At 53.5% G+C, this 19,788-nt stretch overlaps 2 protein-coding genes across 9 annotated transcripts in view; one reads left to right on the forward strand and one right to left on the reverse strand.

Annotated features, from left to right (window-relative positions):
• Positions 1–372: 372 nt before the first annotated feature.
• On the forward strand, positions 373–15,816 carry Htr6 (5-hydroxytryptamine receptor 6). Of its 2 annotated transcripts, none has more exons than XM_041652366.1 (3): positions 373–1,909; positions 13,452–13,610; positions 13,750–15,816. In XM_041652366.1, exons 1-3 carry the CDS (start codon positions 1,187–1,189, stop codon positions 14,194–14,196), a joined length of 1,329 nt encoding a protein of 442 aa, XP_041508300.1. In that variant the 5' UTR covers positions 373–1,186; the 3' UTR covers positions 14,197–15,816. The 2 variants fall into 2 exon arrangements, with proteins under 2 accessions (XP_041508300.1, XP_041508301.1); XM_041652367.1 differs by having other exon boundaries at positions 373–1,900.
• A 504-nt stretch (positions 15,817–16,320) lies between these two features.
• Positions 16,321–19,788, reverse strand: part of Tmco4 (transmembrane and coiled-coil domains 4) — a 74,643-nt gene continuing 71,175 nt past the window's right edge. For all 7 annotated transcript variants that reach the window (XM_041653198.1, XM_041653197.1, XM_041653196.1 and 4 more), the window contains one exon: positions 16,321–17,418. In XM_041653198.1, coding sequence (XP_041509132.1) covers positions 17,014–17,418 — 405 coding nt within the window. In that variant the 3' untranslated portion in view covers positions 16,321–17,013. The remainder of the gene's footprint in view (positions 17,419–19,788) is intronic.

Genomic DNA, 19,788 nt, shown 5'->3' on the forward strand with positions numbered 1-19,788 from the left:
CATTGTATAGATCCAGCAACTGAGGCCCAGAGGGATGTCAAACGAATTGCTTGGTATTTTCCGGCTTGTTGACTCTCACAGTGAGGGGCCGGACCCCACTGAGAGCAGTCTCCCGGTACAGACAGGTCACATCCCCCTTCCTTGGGTTCTGCCTGCGCCATCACCACGTGTGGGCAGGGGAGCCGCAGGCGGAGGTGTGGGGGCTGCAGGCACCCAAGAGCGCTCAGAGCATCTTCTCCAGGCCTGAAGTACTGCAACCCGGCTCGTCTGCCAGAGGGGCTCGGCTCTGCCCGCCCACCGCGGGGCGGGGCGCACGCTCGGAGGCTAGGGGACCGCGAGTGGCTGAAGCGTCGTGGGGCTCCTGCGCGCGTCTCCCCGGCTCAGGAGCCCCTTGCCCGCCGCGCCACCAGCCGCCGCCTGTAGTCTCCAGCCCGGCGGCTCTTGCCGCAGTCGCCGGCAGCGGATCACCCGCGAGCGCCCAGGTAGGGAGCTCGGGTGGGAGGCAGCCAGGCGAGCCGGCGCGGCCGGGAAGGCGGAGCGGGGTGCTGCGCTCCTCTGCCAAGCCGCTCACCCCGGCCCAGTCTGGCCTGGCCCTGCCCGCGGCCTCCGGTACCCCGAATCCCGCGGTGCCTCTGGGCGAAAGGAGACCTGCCTTCCGCGCCTGGGTTGCGCTCCTGCTCTCGGGCCATCCCTTTGAGACCCCCCCCCCCCCCCCATGCGCGACAGCTTGTGATCTAGCGTACGCACACGTCCACCCTCCCCGAAGAGCCTGCCCCGGCCCGAGAGCGCGAGTTCGCCTCCTGCTCCCATCTCCCCAGCTGTGTCTCTGGCCAGGAGCCCCACCCCCATCTTACGCCATCCCAGGTGGCTCTGTTCCACTCCAGGGTTCTCTCATTCAACGCCAACCTAACTTTAATTAACTCGGTTCGTCAGGTACCCCTCCCCAAACTTCTTACCTGAGTCCTCCAGGTGGCCCCACCGTTGGAGACACCCCTACAGCCCCTTCCCGTTGGAGACACCCCTACAGCCCCTTCCCGATCTCTTGTAATCGCCGCTTGGTGACCTAAGGTCCCCGTGTTGTTACTCCTCCGGGGCGCAATTTTTACCTAGCTTCCTTCCTCTTCCTTTGGTTTCATCCTGTCCCCGCGTTCACTATATCCCGTCCTGGTCCTCAACCCTAGTCCCCATGGTCCCAGAGCCGGGCCCTATCAACAATAGCACCCCAGTCTGGGGGCCTGGGCCACCTCCTGCCCCAGGGGGAAGCGGCTGGGTGGCCGCGGCGCTTTGCGTGGTCATCGTGCTGACAGCGGCCGCCAATTCGTTGCTGATCGTACTCATCTGCACGCAGTCCGCGCTGCGCAACACGTCTAACTTCTTCCTGGTGTCGCTCTTCGCATCGGACCTGATGGTGGGGTTGGTGGTGATGCCCCCGGCCATGCTGAATGCTCTGTATGGGCGCTGGGTGCTGGCGCGCGGCCTCTGCCTACTTTGGACCGCCTTCGACGTGATGTGCTGCAGCGCCTCCATCCTCAACCTCTGCCTCATCAGCCTGGACCGCTACCTGCTCATCCTCTCCCCGCTGCGCTACAAGCTGCGCATGACAACCCCGCGTGCCTTGGCGCTCATCCTGGGTGCCTGGAGCCTTGCAGCGCTTGCCTCCTTCCTGCCCCTGTTGCTGGGCTGGCACAAACTGGGCAACGCTCGGACACCTGCCCCCGGCCAGTGCCGCTTATTGGCGAGCCTGCCTTTTGTCCTCGTGGCGTCCGGAGTCACCTTTTTCCTGCCCTCAGGTGCCATCTGCTTCACCTACTGCAGGATCCTGCTGGCTGCCCGCAAGCAGGCGGTGCAAGTGGCCTCGCTCACCACGGGCATGACTGGCCAGGCCCTGGAGACCTTGCAGGTACCCGGGGTGCGTTTGGGAGACCTGGGCTCATGGGATGGGAAGGAATAAACAACCACTGGGAATCCACTTGCTGGCTGTCTCTTAGTAAGTGCTTGGGGCTGATCCTCTAAGGCCTCGTGGCTCTGCCTCTCTCATGAATCTCAAACTCTGACTGTGGTGGGTTAGCTGCTATATCCGGATACGGAGGAGGAAGCTGGCGCGCTTCTCCTTGACAGGCCCCATCGTGTGTCACATGTGGCAAACTTAGAGAGCGCTCTTTCTCTCCCTCATATCCACACTCCTTTCTCAGGCCTGCTGGTCCTGCCGACGGGTCTAAGCACACCTCTCTGCCTCGGCTGTCTCCGTTGTGTAAGCCACTGTCGCCAGGGAGCCTTTGATAGACTCCTGCTGCCCCTGCCCCCACCCCCACCCCCGCTGCGGTCCACTTTTCCAACCAGAGCCAGAATGACGGAAAAGACCCTCCTGGCAGTGATGCTCTCCTTCTACAAACCTCACCTAGCTCACCATAAGGAGAAAACCCATCTCAGAATGTGGCCTGTGGATCCTTCCTCCCGGGCCAAACTCCATTCTCCCTTTCTCCTCTCTCCCTCTCTTCCACTTGTTCTGCACCAGCCTCAGGGCCCCGATGACAGTCCCCAAAGCTGCCAAGCTTAATTCTGTGCCAAGATTTTGGCTTTTACTTTGAGACAGAGTCTCATGTAGCTTCGGCTCGCTTCAAATTCACTATGTAGCTGAGGGTGATCTTGAAGTTGGGATTTTCCTGCCTCTACCTCCTAAGGGCTGGGACTATAGGTGTGAGCCACCAGGCCTGCCTTAAGGTCTTTGCATTTGCTGTGGCCTTTGCCTGGATGCTTCTTCCTGGAGCCCCTCTTGCCCAATTCCCTTTAAACCCACCTCTTCCCAGGGTGACCCTGACTTTCTGATCTGCAGGCCCATCGGCTCCAATCTGCTATTGCCATCACAACCCCCAAACTTGTTTGTTGATTTAGCCACTTTGGCTCACTGACTTGGGAGCTGTGTGAGGTTAGGTCAGTTTTGATCCTTAGTACACAGCTCAGTAATAGCTGGAGAACAGGGCAGGGCTCTTAGCTCAAGCAAGGGTGGCTGGTCTTGCCATCCAGGCCATGCTGGGCTTCAGGCTGAGGTCCATCCTGAGTGATGGAGATGTCCACTGACTAGACTTGAGCTTCTGAGATTTGGGTCTCTAAATCTAAGGCTCTGGCCAAGGTCCCAGGTAGGCTCTGCAAGGACGTCTTGGTGTAGCCTCAGGTGAAGGAGGGTCTTCGAGGGTGGTAGCCTGGGGGGGTCACACAGCAGCCAGGGACTAGGTGGGAAAGGTAGCAGGCTCTGGGAAGCCCCCAGGGCAGCTGGACCACAGAGAGGCCCGATCTTCCAAGGTCCAGTCACCTAGGACAGTGGTATCTGGGTGGGCAGGAATCCTGGCTGTAGCTCTCTGTCTCTCTCTGCATTCTGAGAACATTCTGGAGTCCCAGCAGCTGACTGTGGTCCTGACACAGAGGCAGGATCGATGCCCTGGGCCTTTCACTCTTTTCTGAGGATTTTGGTGGTTTCTTTTTGTTTGCTTGTTTGTAAAGACATCCTTGTAAGCCAAACGGTGGTGGCATATGCCTTTAATCCCAGCACTTGGGAGGCAAAGGCAGGCAGGTCTCTGTGAGTTCGAGGCCAGCCTGGTCTACAAGAGCTAGTTCCCTAGTTCCAGGACAGGCTCCAAAGCTACAGAGAAACCCTGTCTCTAAAAACCAAAAAAGAGAAAGAAAGAAAGAAAGAAAGAAAAGACATCCTTGCTCAGCCGCGAGTCCTTCCTGCCTCGTTGTGATTTCATTGACTTGCCCATTTGTTGACTTGCTGCTTCTCACCTGTGTAAATTTCCTGGCCTCAGAGGCAGGTGGCTTCTCCAGAGGGGTCCTGAAAGTGAATGAGCTACAGGCAGTGTCGGTGATGCAAACAGATCATATGTGATGTCTCTACACAGTAGGGGCCTGTTTCTTACTCAGCAAAGGAGTCAGATGGTTCAGCGGTTAAGAGACCTTGCTGAATAATCATGAAGATGGGAGACTGGATCCCAGCACACACATAACAAGCTGGGCAACCCACAGACACTCAGAACTCTATTGCGCTCAGTGCTGTCTCTCAGATTTGGTACATGTGACAGTAACAGGTCAGCACATACACATACAGACACACACACACAGAGACAGACACAGACACATACCGACACACACAGACACACAGACAGACACACACACACAGACAGACACAGACACATATTGACACACACAGACACACAGACAGATACACACACACAGACACCCACACACACACAGACACACACACACACACAGACAGACACATACCGACACACACAGACACACAGACAGACACACACACACAGACACACACACACAGACAAACACAGACACATACCGACACACACAGACACACACACACAGACACACATACACAGACACACACACACAGACAGACACAGACACATACCGACACACACAGACACACAGACACACACACACAGACACACACACAAATAAAAGCCAATGGAAACAATATTCAATACAAACGGAAGCTCCCAGGTTCGTGAAGACATTGGCTGACCGTGGCACAGGGTCTCCAGTGGTCTACCACTGAGCTCCCTGCTTGCTTTCTGAGATTTTGTAAAGGAAGGAGAATCACTTGGGGGTGGGGCGTATCTACTTTCCAGTCCCCCCCCAATCCCCTACTTAAGTCTCTCAGTTCATCTCTATCTGGAATTTTCTTTGTATTCCTCATTTATCTTTTTATTCCATGAATGTGTTCAGAAAGAAAAAACCCTCTCTCTTCCAGAAATGGAAAACCAGTATCCCTTCCCACAAGCGGTCACAGGAAACACAAGGGCAGGATGTCAGAGGGGCCCCACGCAGTGTCGCTGGCGTGCCTTTGACATGTCTGTCTGCCGTGCCCAAACCTGAAGCAGGCTTTCTCATCATGCGTTTGGGGAGGGGATACGAAGAGCAAAGACCATGCCTTCTCTTGCGGGAAAATAGCTCGCAGCTCTCATGTGTTTGCATTTTTTAATTTTAACTCATTATTGTGTGTTTGTGTGTGAGCATGCACACGTGTACCACAATGTGTGTCTGTAGGACTTACGACTATTTTCATGGAGCCCGGGGTCTAATCGGGCTCGGTGCAGGTGCCTTTATCCACTGAGCCTTCTCATTGGCTCTGCGAGTTTTTGAAATGTTTCATCTAACTGAAAAGTCCTGAATGCCCGTTCTTGAGGAAACTCTGTGCCAGAGATCAAGACTATTAGAGGTTGGCCTGTCGGGCTCTCCGGTCCCAACAGGGCCCTCACACAGGTGTTCTTTAGATGAAGCGAGCCAGCTGGTACCATGATCTCAGGACCTGCGTGGGAGCCTCCCACAGACACACACTGTTGGCTTAAGCCCTCTGTCAGGCACCAAGCCAAGCTTGGTGTCCAGAACACCCGCTGAGCATCTGTCCCTCAGCCCTGCTTCACGGTAGGGCATCTACGCCCCAGAGAGAGCAGATGTGATGAAGTGACAGTTGATCAGTCCTGTGACCAGCGACATTAAACCTTGCCCCCCTGCCGATTGTTTCCCAGGTCCTCCCTGAGCCTTGATCTGCCAACTCAGCCTGCACCGTGGGGCTCTGACCTGGGTCGCTAGTGCTCTTTTCCCACTCTCTCTGTAGTGGGTTTGTTTTGTCTCAGGCCTGGAAATACCATCTGCGAGCAGCTAGGCCAAGCCCTGCTCAAGGACAGACAGAACTCTCGGCCCTTCCCAGACCCCACACTTAGCCCCTAGGGTCTTCTCCATGTCAGGAGATGGTGACCTCTTTTTTCTGATCTCCCAGGCTAGAAGCTCTGGAAGCAGCCTGGATGCCTCTCTGCTTCTTCCACTATGGACCCAGTCCTCTCCTCTCTACCTGTGGCACACGCCCAGGCTCTGGGCACCTTGCATCTCTCCACTGCCCTCCTGGGGATGAGACCCTTTATCATGCCTGGGTTATAGTGGTAATCTTCTACCTGATATGTATACTGTGTTTTATGCTTGGGACAGCTATTGTCCCAAGACTCCCTGATCCTTGTCTATATTTCCCTCTTTCTCCCTTTGATTACTCTTCCTCTGTCAGCCACATCGGCCTCCTCGCTGTCCCTTGAGCATCAAGCACCTTCCTGTCCCAGGACCTGTTTCATTTCCATAAGGTCCTTCTTCAGTTTCTGTCCCATCTTCTGGTCCCTTCGGTTCTCCTGCTTCTGAGTAGGAACTGCTGCCCTCACTAGGTCCTCTCCAGGCCCACTGCTCTCCCAGCAGCGTCTGCAAACATCTTGCCAGTTGATGGATGATTGATTGATGGCTTCTCCTGAGTGGGAAGCGAGCTGTGAGAGCGCAGGAGCTTGTCATGTTCGCGGCTGTATTTTCAGCACCCAGAACCGTGCCAAGCCTATCCCAGCCATGTTTGTGGTGGGAAGGAAATGGATGCCTAGCTGCAGAGGGCCTGGGGTTCAACTCTGGCTCACAGGGCTGCCCATTCTCAGCTCCTGCAGGCTCACTGTATGCAATGCGTCTGTAAGCTTTTCACAGCATGAATTCATTAGCCCAATCAATGGCATGTATTGAGTACCTACAGCGTGTAGGAGCAAGACCCTGCCCTGCTTAAATTTATGCTGGTTGGAGAGATGGACTTTGACCTCATTTCCATAAGGTCCTTCTTCAGTTTAGCAGGAGGGGAGGAGGGTGGATCGTAGAAGGGGGAGACCTCTAAAAGCCATGTTCTGTGTGTAGCTGAAGGCCTAGGCAGAGAAGCCACAGTGAACCCTGAAGCCAAAGGCTGGAGGATATCCCTTCCGTCTCCAAGGTCATCATCCTACCTCACAGACAGGATGATCCGCTGGGCATTCAAGCTGGAGGCTTGTTTATCCTGTCTCCCTCCTCCCACCAAACACCTGAGGGAAAGCCTGGTCTCTCTCTTTCCTTTTTTTGGGGGGGGGGGTAGGAGGGGAGTGGTAGAGACAGAATCTCTCTATGTAGCCCAGGCTGGCCTGGAACTTACAGAGATTCATCTGTTTTCAAATGCTGGGATCAGAAGCATGAGCCACCACACCCTGCTTTTAAAGGCACTTGGTTAAGAGTGAGCCTTCTGTGCGCCTGTTTCCCGAGTGCCTGGATTCTGCCTGCCTTTGAGGGCTGGTGTGGGGTATGGCGCTCTTGCTCCATATGCTTGGGGTTTGTGTCTGTTTTTCCTTCTGAGAAGCTGGCTTATCCAGAAAGGCAGCTCGCCAGGAATGGTGGTGGTGCACACCTTTAATCCTGGCACTCAAACTCTGGAGGCAGAGGCAGGTAGATCTCTGAGTTTAAGGTCAGCCTGTGTAACACGAGGGCCTGCTTGTTGGGGTTTCTGTTCTGCCTAGTTCCCACAGTCATTAGGTCCCAAAGAATCACCCGGAAGGTCTACATAAGTTATAAAACCGATTGGCCCATTAGCTCAGGCTTCTTATTAAGTCTTATAACTTACATTAGCCCATTATTCTAGTATATGTTAGCCACATGGCTTGGTACCTTTTTCAGCTGGGTAGGTCACATCTTCCTTCTTTGATGTCTGGACAGGACTGCAGAGGGAACTTCCCCCTACCCAGAATTCTTCTATTCTCATAGCCCCACCTCTACTTCCCGTCTGGTTGTCCTGCCTATACTTCCTGCCTGGCTACTGGCCAATCAGTGTTTATTTAAAACATAATTGACAGAATACAGAATTGTCCTGCACCAAGCCTGATTTATGCAGTGAGTTCCAGGCAAGCCAGAGGTGCAGAGTGAGATCCTGTCTCAAAACAACAACAACAAACCAGGCAGGGAACTTGCAGCCTAGAGGCAGAGATGGTCTTAGAACTCAGATCCACAGGAACAATGTGGATGGGTGCAGAGAAGGTGGCATGAGGCCCTTTCCCATCTAGGATCTGCCTCTCTCTTAGCTCTTCTCTTCACCAGTGCAGCTTCTAGCTCCCTGCAGATGGAAGGGAGGTGGAAACAGTTCCTGGCATGGGCAACGTGGAGCTGGCCAGCTTATCTCCCTCTGATCCACATATGCCTCTGTGTGAAAATGGGTTTTAAAAAGCCACCCCTGGGCAGTGGTTTCCAGTAGGTCTTCCCAGCATTCCCAGGGAATGCTGAGGGAGAGGGGAGCTAGGAGTCCCTGTTCTGCCTAACCTTGTTTTCTCACCCCCAGCTCCTAACCTGCCTTAATCTTCCTCCCCCTCCCCATGGGTGCTCCTCCTCCCATCATCTTCCCTCTGTCTCCCCTGATTTCCCCCGCCTCTCCCTCCTCCCTGTCTTCCTCCCACCTCTGCCCTTCCCTCCCAACTGCACATCCCTTCTGTCTGTGACAGGTTGTCCCTCTGCCCCCATTCCTCCTCCTCATTGGAGGAGGAGGTGACATTCACTGCTGGGGGATGTGGCTGCAGAGTGCAGGTGGCTGCTGTGCTGAGCTGGGGGCTTGGAGTCGAAACTCAGTGTGCCCTGCTTCAAATCCTGCTTGCTCCGGCCACTGCTGAATGACCTTGGAGAAGTCATTTCACCTTTTTCTATCTCAGAACTAGAGAGGACTATTCATAAGACAGGGGGTAATATACAGTGGCTTTGGCACATAGTAGGTTTTCAACAGGTGTCCCTCCTTGCCTGTTGGTGGTAGAATAGATGGTTCTGGGGACCCCTAGTCTTTCCAGGGAAAAGATGGTCATGGCGGTCACCAACAGCATCACCGTTAAGTAGGTGAGACTCTTGGGATGCATACAGTGTAAATGATAACAGCTAACCTACATGACACTTACGGGGTTCAGGAGCTGTTCCAACAGGTTTGTATTACTTTATTTGACCCTTAGCACAGGGCTGTGAGGTGGATACTCTCAGCAGCACCTTTATACAGAAGAGATGGGAGAGGTACCATAGCTCACCAGTGTCGCTCAGTTGCTTAGATGAGAGTCGGGGTGTGATGCCCTGTGTTCTGGCTCAAATCCATCTTGTTGGCCTCGCTCTGTGACTAGATAATTACTGAATCATTTTTAATGTTTATTTATCTTAATTAAAAATTTAAATTTACTTATTAATTTGATATATTTAAGTATTTTATGTGCACGGGTGTTTTGCCTACTTGATTGTATGTGCAGGACATGTATTATAACACCCACAGAGGTCAGAAGAGGGCATAGGATCTGCTGGAACTGGAATTACACATGGTTGTGAGCTGCCATGTGGGTGCTGGGAATTGAACCCAGGTCTTCTGAAAGAGCAATTAAGTGTTTTAAGCACCAAGCCATCTCTCTAGCCCCTTATTTTAATCTTTATGCACACCTATGTGTGTCTGTTCAGCTGTATATGCACCGCACGTGTGCTATACCCATGGTGGCCAGAAGAGGGCATCGGATTCCTCAGAGTTGAAGTTACAGCTGCCAATCTGGGTGCTGAGAGCAGAACTCAGGTCCTCTTCAAGTGGCCAGTGCTCTGAACAGCGGAGCCATCCCTCTAGCCCTTGATCCTTAGCAATTTAAATAATGAGGGAAGATATACACGCATTTCCTTTTAGCTTTTTGTGGTGTTCGGTAGTGGAGCCCAGGACCTTATGCTTGATAGGAAAGTGCTCCACACAGCCCAAGAAGTACAAGGAACAAAAAGTAAAAGATCCTTTGAACCCAATCTCTTCACCGCTGGTGACGCTCTTGCCTTTTACGGCTATTGTTGCAGTTCTTCCCTATGTCAGGCCTTTAAGAATCAGTGTGTTATGTTAGTGCTTTTCCCACGACGGAGACATGCTGCCTGTACTGCTTACATAGCTGCCACTCTCACTTATAACACACCTCCTTTGGCCACCATATTCTTTCTTTATTTACTTTAATTAAAAAAATGATGCATTTATTTTATGCATTTTTGTATTTTGCTTGCATGTATGCATGTGTACCATGTCTGTTGCCCAAAGAGACCTGAAGAGGGTGTTGGGTCCTCTAGAACTTGAGTTATGAATGGATGTGAGCCATTATGGGGGAGCTGGGAACTGAACCCAGGTCCTCTGGAGGAGCAGCCAGTGCTCTTAACCACTGAGACCTTGTTTGAAGAATGAATGAGTGAGTGAATAAATGAATGCATGAATTCTAGACTGAGGCCATGTCTCTGTTGATAGAGTGCTTGCCTATTTATGAGATAGGGTCTCATGTAGCCCAGGCTGGCCTTGAACTTATGATGTAGCAGAGGACGATCACGTGTTTCTAATCTTCCTGCCTCTCCCTTCTGAGGGCTAGATTACAGGTGTATGCTACCACACCTGGTTTATGCAATGCTGAGCATGGAACTCAGGACTTCCTATAGGCTAGGCACACACTGTGCCAATGACGGTACATCTCCGGCTCCTCGCCAACAACACGGACATGTTTATTGTATTTATTCATTCATTGTGTGTATATTCAGTGTGTGCGTGTGTGTGTGTGTGCGTGTGTGTGTGTATGTGTGTGTGTGTGTGTGTGTTGGGGGAGCATTACGCCATGGCATGCCTGTGGAAGTCAGAGAACAACCTGTGGGAGTCAGTTCTGTCTCTCTTTTTTTTTTCTCCTGAGACATGGTCTCACTATATAGCTTTGACTGACCTGGAACTCACTCTGTAGACCAGGCTGACCTCAAACTCATAGAGATCCTCCTGCCTCTGCCTCCCGAGTGCTGGGATTAAAGGTGTGCACCACTATGCCCAGCCCAGTTCTGTCTTTTCCACCAGGAACCAAACTCGTGTCATGGGACTTGGCAGTAGGGACTTTTACCTGCGGAGCCAAGAAAAAAAAATTGTGCTGTGTTCTGCCGTGGGAAGGTGCATGGTTTATCTGGCCATGCTTCCTTGGGTGACAGCTGGTGGCTGAGGCCTTCATTTTCTCCTATGCCATGCCTTTGGTTGAGTTGTCAGCTGAACCAAAGTGTCCACGTGGAAGGGAACTGCCGGGTTACCCTGGATAACAAGCCACAGACATATAAAAGGGACATACAGACAGCAGAAGGAGGCCTAGCATGGCTGGGCATGGCTCCTGGGAAGAGGGAAGTCAGGCACTGGCATCAGTATTGCGCATGCACGTACAGTCTGCACTCCTCGAGCGGCTCTGGCAGCTGAGGAACGTCTCCCTCCTGACCACTGAGCTATCTCTATGGGCCCCATGGTCTCTCTCTTTACAGTTGTAGACAGGGGACTCTCTCAAGTTCATAGAGCTAGTGTGAGGTGAGGCTGTGATTGGCTGCAGACCGCCTATCATAAAGCCCAGCTTTTGCCTCTGCCACCCTTTCAAGGCCAAGGGGAAGAGATCGGGGCCTCTTGCAGGCTGCTCTTCAATGGATTTGCCCCTGATTCTCATATCACCAGTTTTCATTTGAGAACTCTGTTACGATGTGCTTTGCTTTTCATATTCCAGAGCAGGATCCCGAACCCTGCAGAAGGGCAGCTGGGAGCTGGGGTTCAGCACTATAGACAGGCCTCTGCTCTGTAAGCCAAGCTGGCAGGGAGCTAGGCGGAGGAGTGCGCCGGTGTGAGAAAGCATTTGGCTGGCACTGAAGCTCTCTGGCTCCGACAGACCTGGCTTTGCCTTCTCCACCCCCTCTCCATCTGTGGAGGGTTGCCCGGGAATCTGGTTCCCTCCTTGCCTCCTCCTGGTCTTGGCATCTCTCCACAGCCATCCCACCTCTGGCTGTCTCCAGAACCCAGTTGGGCATATTGGAACTTACCTGTTACCCTGATCTGGTAAGACCAAGGCAGGACTATTTTCAGTATGAGGCTAGCCTGGACTATATACCCTGGACTACATGTCTCAAAATAAGTTAAGAAAAGAAGAAGAAGAAGCTGGGGAAATTCCTGGATTCAAAACCTAAGTGTGTGAGGGAGGCAAGAACAGGGCTGGGACTATGGCTCAGTTGGTCGAGGGCTTGCCTAGCAGGTGTGGAGCCCTGGGCTGAGTCCCTAGCTCTGCATAAACCAAGTGTGGAGGCACATGCTTGTAACCCCAACATTCAGGAGGTGAATCATGGAAAATTAGGCGTTCAAGGTCATCTCCAGGGCTCGAACACAGATCGTCAGGCTTGGTGGCAGTCACCTTTACTTAAAAGTGGTGTATTGTTTTCTTTTGTGCACACGGATATAGATTTTTATGAGCATCCTTTTCTGGGGGGAGGTTTCTCCTCTTTTTCAAAGGGCTCTCAGAGGGGCTGGAGAGATGGCTCAGAGGTTAAGAGCATTGCCTGCTCTTCCAAAGGTCCTGAGTTCAATTCCCAGCAACCACATGGTGGCTCACAACCATCTGTAATGAGGTCTAGTGCCCTCTTCTGGCCTGCACCACAGACAGAATATTGTATACATAATAAATAAATAAATATTTTTTAAAAAAAGGGCTCTCAGAGTTCAAGGTGGTCCAGGCTTCGTCAGTGCTTCCTAATGATCTGGGATGGTTGGTTGCCAGGCGGCAGCATCACCTCAGATCTCTCCATGAGCCTATCCCCTTCTCAGTGACTTCTGGGGAGTGGCACCGTCCTCCTTCCCTGGTTCCCTCCAGTGTCCAAGAGGAGAATGGAGTCGGATGTCAGTCTGGGTTGTCAGGGGTCTGTGCGGTGCTAAGGTCAGGGGCCAGCATCCCTATGCATCTACACAAGATTTCATCACAAACATTTGCTTCATGCACATATTCAAAAGAAACATTTCTGTTTTGTGCACCATGCGTGTAAAAACCATAATACCAAAACATGCAGGGACTCCATGGGCTGCACAATGACCTGCTCTTCGGCCATGGGTGTTCTTCCTCAAGTGTAACTGAGTCTTGAAGCGCCAAAGCCTTGGAAGGTGATGGGGCTTCTTGAGTTGTGTGCCTGCCTGTGTTGAATGTCATCGTCCATCCATCCAACTTATTTATTTTTGAGACTGTGTCTCCCATAGTTCAGGCAGGTCTCAAGTCATGCTGTGGCTGAGGGTAGCCTTGAACTTCTGAGTTTGCCTGGATTCCAGGTACATATCTCTACACCTAGTTTTTGAGGTGGAAATGGAACCCAGGGCTTTCCCCATGCTAGGCAAACTCTATCAATTGAGCTACATTCTGGTGTCCCCATGTACCGAGTACCGTTTGGCCTCGCAGGAGGGCTGTTTGGAGCTGACGACCTCTGTATCTGAACCTTTTCAAACCCCTTGTGAAATGCTGAATGGTCAAGGTGTAGTGTGGGACCAGGATCAGGGCTCAGTACAGGCCTTGTTGAAGGCTCAGCTTGAGACCTTGGGCACACAAGGATCTGTGGGCAGTCTGTGCTGTGCTTAGCTTAGCAGCGATGTCAGGCTTGGTCTGCAGTCAGTGTCAAGTTCAGTGTGGAACTGGAGTTAGGCTTAGTGTTTTAGCTGGGGGTCAGTCAAGGATCAGGGCTCAATTTTTTGCTGGTATAATAGGACTCAGTCTAGTATTAGGATCGAGGCTCAGTCTATGACTAAAATCAGTCAACCTATGTGGCCTTCCTCTCTACAGGTGCCCAGGACCCCACGACCAGGGATGGAGTCCACTGACAGCAGGCGTTTGGCCACCAAGCATAGCAGGAAGGCCTTGAAGGCCAGCTTGACCCTGGGCATCCTTCTGGGCATGTTCTTTGTCACCTGGCTGCCCTTCTTTGTGGCCAACATAGCTCAGGTAAAAAATGACATGCCTCGCTGTGCAAAAGCGGGAGGGAGGAGGACGGCACATGTGTGGTACCTGTGTCTGTGTGCCTGTTCCATCCCTGCTGGGTGAGGTAGCCCAGGACCAGGTGTGACAAATCCTATCCCCACAGGCCGTGTGTGACTGCATCTCCCCAGGCCTCTTCGACGTCCTCACCTGGCTCGGGTATTGTAATAGCACCATGAACCCCATCATCTACCCACTCTTCATGCGGGACTTCAAGAGGGCCCTGGGCAGGTTCCTGCCATGCATTCACTGTCCCCCGGAGCACCGGGCCAGCCCTGCCTCCCCCTCCGTGTGGACTTCCCACAGCGGTGCACGACCAGGCCTCAGCCTGCAGCAGGTGCTGCCTCTGCCTCTGCCAACGAATTCAGATTCAGACTCAGCGTCAGGGGGCACCTCGGGCCTGCAGCTCACGGCAGCTCAGCTTCTGCTGCCTGGAGAGGCAACCCGGGAACCCCCACCACCCACCAGGGCCACCGCTGTGGTCAACTTCTTCGTCGCGGACTCTGTGGAGCCCGAGATACAGCAGCATCCACTGAGTTCTCCCACGAACTGACCCGGTCAAGAGCTGGTCAGTGGAGAGCCACATTCTAGAGAACTCAACCCACTCTCCCTCAGCCTGGGAAGTGAGCTCCATGAGGCATCCTTGGCTAACCCCCATCTTCTGCTACAGGCCCCTTGACATAAGGAGTGATCAGAAACAGCTCTGTATGGAGAATCACCTGTGGTTTGTGTAGTGTGGCTGGGGGGCTTGGGGAGATGGGTCATTTGGTTCAGGCCAGCAGGAAAGCAACCTGTTCTTGGTCCTTTCTTTCTTGGTAGGTGGGAAGAACGCTCATGTAGATACCCAGTTCTTGTCTGGCCCAATCCCCTGCTATCCAAAGTGCCATCCTTGGGATACTGGGGCTCTCATAGGCCTTGGGGAGTTTATTCAAAGTGCCCCCCTTTCCACTGAAGATACACTCAGTCAAAATTGTATGTTCATGAGCTTTCCCATGTATGCATTTGCTGGACACTTTGGACCTGCCAGCCCTTAGGATGGGAACTGCCACACTAAAGAGCACCTTAGGCTGGAAGCCGGGCAGCCAGAAACATGACCCTTTCCTCAACTGTCTATGGCAGCTTGGGGGCTTGGCACAGGTCTCAAGGGGAGAGACAATGTAAATGGTGTGCCCGGCACCTGTGAGGGGTCAGGAGGTGGTAAATTCTGTTGCTTTAACCCCTGGTCAGCCAGGGCTTGGCTCTGGTAGAAGGCTAGCAAGGCCCCACCCTCTCCCCCTCCTTCCCTCTCTACTCTCTCCTTCCCTCCCTTTTATTTTTTTCTAGGGTCTCATGTAGCCAGGCTGCTCTCGAGTTCCGTGTGGCCAAGGATGACCTTGAACTTCTGATCCTCTTGCCTCTACCTCCCAAGTGCTGGGATCACAGATGTACCGCGCACATCAGGTTTATGCGGTGCTGGGGATGGACCTCAGGGCTTCATGCAGTCTAGGGAGGCACTCTGTCAACTGAGCTGTGTCCCCAGCGCCCTTTCCTTTCTGTTAGGACAACCTTGCACACACTAGGCAAGTGCTCTCTGCGGAGCCACACCGCGGCCCCACTGTCCTTTTCCAGCCTTGATTTCTATACCCTAACTTGGGCTCCCAGCCTTCTTGTTCTGACCCCACCACTCAGGGACCCTTCCAGTCCCACCTGCTGTTCTGCCTCTTCCACCTCAAGGGCGGGCTTCCTCCATCCCGGGCTTCCCGGAGAGGAAGCAGCTGATGGAGGAGGACTCAGTTCCTCACCCTGCCTCTTTGGGTCCTCCCTAGGGTCATTGAAAGGACAGCTGCTTGGGTGGGCAGAGAACAGTCGAAGAGGAATGTCCCTGGCTTGGGGGTGAAGCTGCAGGCAAGCAGGAGGGGTCCCGCTTGGGCCTGGCTTTTGTGGGTAAGGGCAGAGGACCCTTGGCTCCATGCTTCTTCTCTCTGCTGAGTTCCTCTTCTGTCCCAGGTCTTTATTCAAGCCCTTAGGCTACGTCAACCCCTTCAACCCTGGCTCCCAGGCTCGCCCAGTGTGACCAGGAGCTCTCCTTGGTGCTGATCATACTCAACTGGGCCCTGGCAGCAGGGTTTTGGTGCTTGCCCGGGTTTCTCCTCCTCCAGGCCTGCCTGAGGGACTCAATAAACACGAGGTGAAATGACTGTGTGTGGACCGAGTCGTATTGAATCCCTGGGTGGTTGGAAAGTGGCTGCGTAAAGGTTTCCATCCAAGCGTCCTGGGCTCTGATCTGACTCTGTCCCTAGCTTGCTTTGCGACACCCCGACAAATCATTGTCATTCTTTCTGTGTGGACACAGCAACTTGTACTGAAAGCAGCATGAGTTGGGTAGGTGTCCGTAAAGTGAACAGGTGCTGCACCCCGGAGGGGCATCTGGTTTCTGAACACTGTGACACCCACAGCCTCGGATGGGTCTTATTTCTCCACGTGCGCAATGGGGGCGGGCCACCTCCGTCCCTGCTCTACAGAAGAGGTGGGAGGAACAAGGAGGAGGTTCCCATGGATGCAGATGCAGGACCTTAGAGCTCGGGTCTAAAATCCCACTGGCTAGACTTCACAGTGACTCCATGACTGATCAGCCATGTGGCCTTTAACAGATTTCCTAAATACATAGAGGCTCAGTTTCCCAAGCATAAAATAAAAGGCAGCTGCGAAGGTTAAGAGAAAAGGCTTTAGTACTTATTGGTCCCCCCCTGTGTAATCCTTTTATCCTCAGGCCCGTTTCTTTCTCTCTATGCCGACTGTGAATTCTGCCTTTATTCCACTGGCCACCATTCTAGACAGGGCCACCACGTCTCACAAGCTCAGGGTGGGGCGCCATTCACATGACATTTGTCTCAGTTACTCTGCAGTTGTGCAGTGCACGCACACAGCCTGCACATCTGTATGAGACAGCGCTGACTGGACCTCCCAAGAAGAGCGGAGAGAGAGAGAGAGAGAAGAACTTCATTGGCACCTGAAAACACCCTACTGGTAGGGTCTGGGCCTGGTGGACAGCCCAGGAGAGTTGATAAAAGATCAGGAAGACACTTGGTTCCACTGGAGGTGGAGGAAGAAAGAGCACAGGGACCTCCAGTCTCACAGTGACTCCTGGGCCTCTGGATGGACCTGCAGGGCAGGAGCCTACGCTGGCCTGGAGGTGGGCTGATGTTGCGGGTCACATGGCCAGTGTCCCTTCAGGGAGCAAGCGTTTTTCTCACCAGCTCCCCATTCCAGGCTCTTTCTGTTTCAGAAAGGCACCTGTGGAAATTCCACACCTCCAGAACTCTCTGAGGAGCCCAGAGGTATGAGAGAAAATTGAATACAGAAGTCTAAAGAGATAACTGGACTTCTGGGGTCAGTCCAGTTCTGCACAGGACTCCCGGGTCCCTTGTGTGCAGTCAGGGCAGCCCAGTGGGTTAGGACCCACACCATGGCTGCAGATCAAGGGTCCTTCTACTGGACTGGCAGCAGCAGGGAGCAAGGCCTCTGTGGACTGGTCTGGTTCTGTTGGCATCTGGGATAGCCTGGCACTGGAAGGTCCAGCGGTTTTGAGACTGTCTCCTGGGCCAGGTTCCCGGGTTTGCCCATCTTGGTGGATTGCCTCATCTGTGGAGTCTGTGGCTGTCTGGAGAGGCTCTTCTTGGGCCAGGCTGCCAGGGGCCAGGAGGAATCCTTTCTCACCCCAGCCTGGCTTGGTACGAATGCCCACAGCCTTCAGGATCACATCCATTTGCTTGGCGTAGTCCAAGTGCCCATTGACCTGCAGGGAGACCATGAGTGAGGACCACGGGGGGTGGGTGGGCAGGATAGTGGACAGGCCCACCCTTTCCCTGGGATCCAAGTGACTCAGCCAGTCCCTCAGCATCCCAGGGTCCTAATTTTCAGTGGTTCTCAAGTCCAGAGTGCTCTGGGGGCAGGTGTGTGTGTGTGTGTGGAAACTTCAGACCCGCAGGGACAAACACCAACCAGTTCTCCATGGACAAATTACAGCTGCTTCCCTGAGCATTTGGGATCCTGGGGAAGGAGTGGGGACTGGTGCCAGGGCTGTGTGGGAACAGGCGGCCAGGAAGGGCTGTGTCACTGTCATTGCTGCTGACTTCAGGTGGCCATCACACTTACAGCCCACAGCTCTAGCCTCCTCTGCCATAGGCTGATCCAGGTTTTGGCAGGTCTACAGAGACCCAAGATGGAGTCATTGCTGTTGGTACTCCATGTTTACAGCCAGCAGCAGGGCAAGGTGGGTCATGGGTGGGTGCTACACAGCTGATGTGGACTCAAGTTTTTAGCCTGTGACCATCTCCCCAGCTGTCCTACCAAGCCCTGCCCACTGCCCTGTACAGCCAGATATCACTAATACAAAGCAGCCATCTTCCATGAATGATGTCTCAGGACACACCAGGCCCCTCCTACTCCCACTGTCCATTAGCAAAGGCTCATCGACTACTGGCCAAGAGACTATGAACTTGAGGAGTTACCAGGTCCGTGTGGGTAGGGGTGGACCCCAGCATTTCCCCTTTCCTGCCTTGCAAGAGACCTGGCCTGGCTGCCACCACCCTACCTGTCCGTCCTGAGGACCCCTTCCTTGGCCACTAAGCCCCGGGTTCCTCGCTGTCCCCGCTTCTTCTGTAAAATGAAACTGGCAATAACCCCAGCACCATGTGTGCTGGTGTGAGCAGGAGACCATGTGGATAAGGGCATGCCACCAGGGCTGCAAACTGTTGACGAGGTTGAGGAACGCAGGTGGCACCAGTGTGTGGCCGAGGGCCCAAGCTCTGGGGTAGCTGCCCTGGGTTTCTGGCTTGAATCTACAATGTCCCCCTCGGGCTCATGTCCCTGACTGTTCCTTCTCTAGTGGTGTTGGGAGAACCGTTAGGAGGTAGGGCCCAGCTGGTGGAAGAGGGCACTGGAAGTGGGCTTTGAATGAGCCGCTTAGGCTTGGCCTCCTCCCTCCACCTTTGCTGTCGATCCATCTCTCTGTGAACAGCTTCCGGCTGGACTTCGCCTGCCCTTGCGAACTGAAGCCGAATGCAAATAAATCCCCAATTCAGTTATTTCTGCCAAGGGGCATGCTCACAAACGACTCAGAAAGTCACTAATACGCTCGTGTTTGTCACGAGCTGTAGCCTCAGTTTCCACATCTGAACCATGGATCAGTATGTCCTCCTGGGACCTTTTGCAGGGTCACCTGATTCACAATGGCCATTGTTACCCGACGCTGGTGCTGTTACTGACTGCTGTACTCTGTGGCTGGCCCTGTGTTAACTTCTAAATCAAGCACATCCTTTGGGACACGGAGAGGTTTGTCCTGGACCAGGGCTTCCTGGACAGCTTCAAGCACTGAGCCCTGGGTGATAAAATCCTTCACCAGCTGCAGCCGAGAGAGGCTTCCTAGCCAGGGTCCCTTTCTCCACCCCCCACCAGAGATGGTCCCTGCCTGCCACAGGGAGGAGGGATAGGACAGGTCTCCTGGCTGCTGGCACAGAGGGAGCTGCCAGGCAAATCCTCCCGAGGGAGCCCTGCCATCCCCTCCTCCAGCAGTGAGCTGCCAAGGAAAGCCAGGGACACAAAGGCAATGCTAATTACCTCTAATTAGTCAGAGGAGGAAAGCACCGCTTTGCTGGGGCCCCTAATGTGATAAAGAGCTATTATTAGGCAGGAGCTGAGCCAAAGCCAAGGTGTTTGAGGAGGGAGAGGTCCGCAAACAGCTAGTCTCCAAACTGGAGAAGTGAGGGTAGTGGGGAGGGGGCTGAAGAGGAAGAGGAGGGGGCTAGTATCAGGGAGCACTCACGAGCCCAGGGCCCTGCATCTTAAGGAAACTCCCCATATGATGGCTGGGCTTAGTGCTGGATTATGTTCTTGCTTGGCCAGCACCAGGGATGACTGTTTTGCATCTAGACAATGCTCCGCACCTGAGTCCTCTGCTTGCTTTGGTTATTGCTGGGGTGAGGGGCGGGGGCAGCCCTGACCAGTGATCTGGTTATTGCTGCGGGGGTGGGGGAGAGGAGGGTGGTAATTTGAAGACTCTAGCTAGGGGTTTGGATCGAGCCCTGTGAGTTTCTAGATGGGAGACCGGAATTCTCCTAAACTCGGATTTTCTCATCTGTAAATGGGACACAGCAGTTCCTGCCTG

Source organism: Microtus oregoni, unplaced genomic scaffold (genome assembly GCF_018167655.1).
Source record: "Microtus oregoni isolate MIOR12 unplaced genomic scaffold, Mior012 000005F_ref0000423, whole genome shotgun sequence".
Classification (NCBI taxonomy): domain Eukaryota; kingdom Metazoa; phylum Chordata; class Mammalia; order Rodentia; family Cricetidae; genus Microtus; species Microtus oregoni.

What these genes read in the sequence shown, in the direction of transcription:
- Htr6 (XM_041652366.1), top strand. Translation starts at nt 1,187, where the DNA reads ATGGTCCCAGAGCCGGGCCCTATCAACAATAGCACCCCAGTCTGGGGG. An exon ending in AGACCTTGCAGGTACCCGGG is followed by an intron (nt 1,910 to 13,451) that starts GTGCGTTTGGGA and finishes TCCTCTCTACAG; the next exon opens with GTGCCCAGGACCCCACGACC. An exon ending in TTGTGGCCAACATAGCTCAG is followed by an intron (nt 13,611 to 13,749) that starts GTAAAAAATGAC and finishes CTATCCCCACAG; the next exon opens with GCCGTGTGTGACTGCATCTC.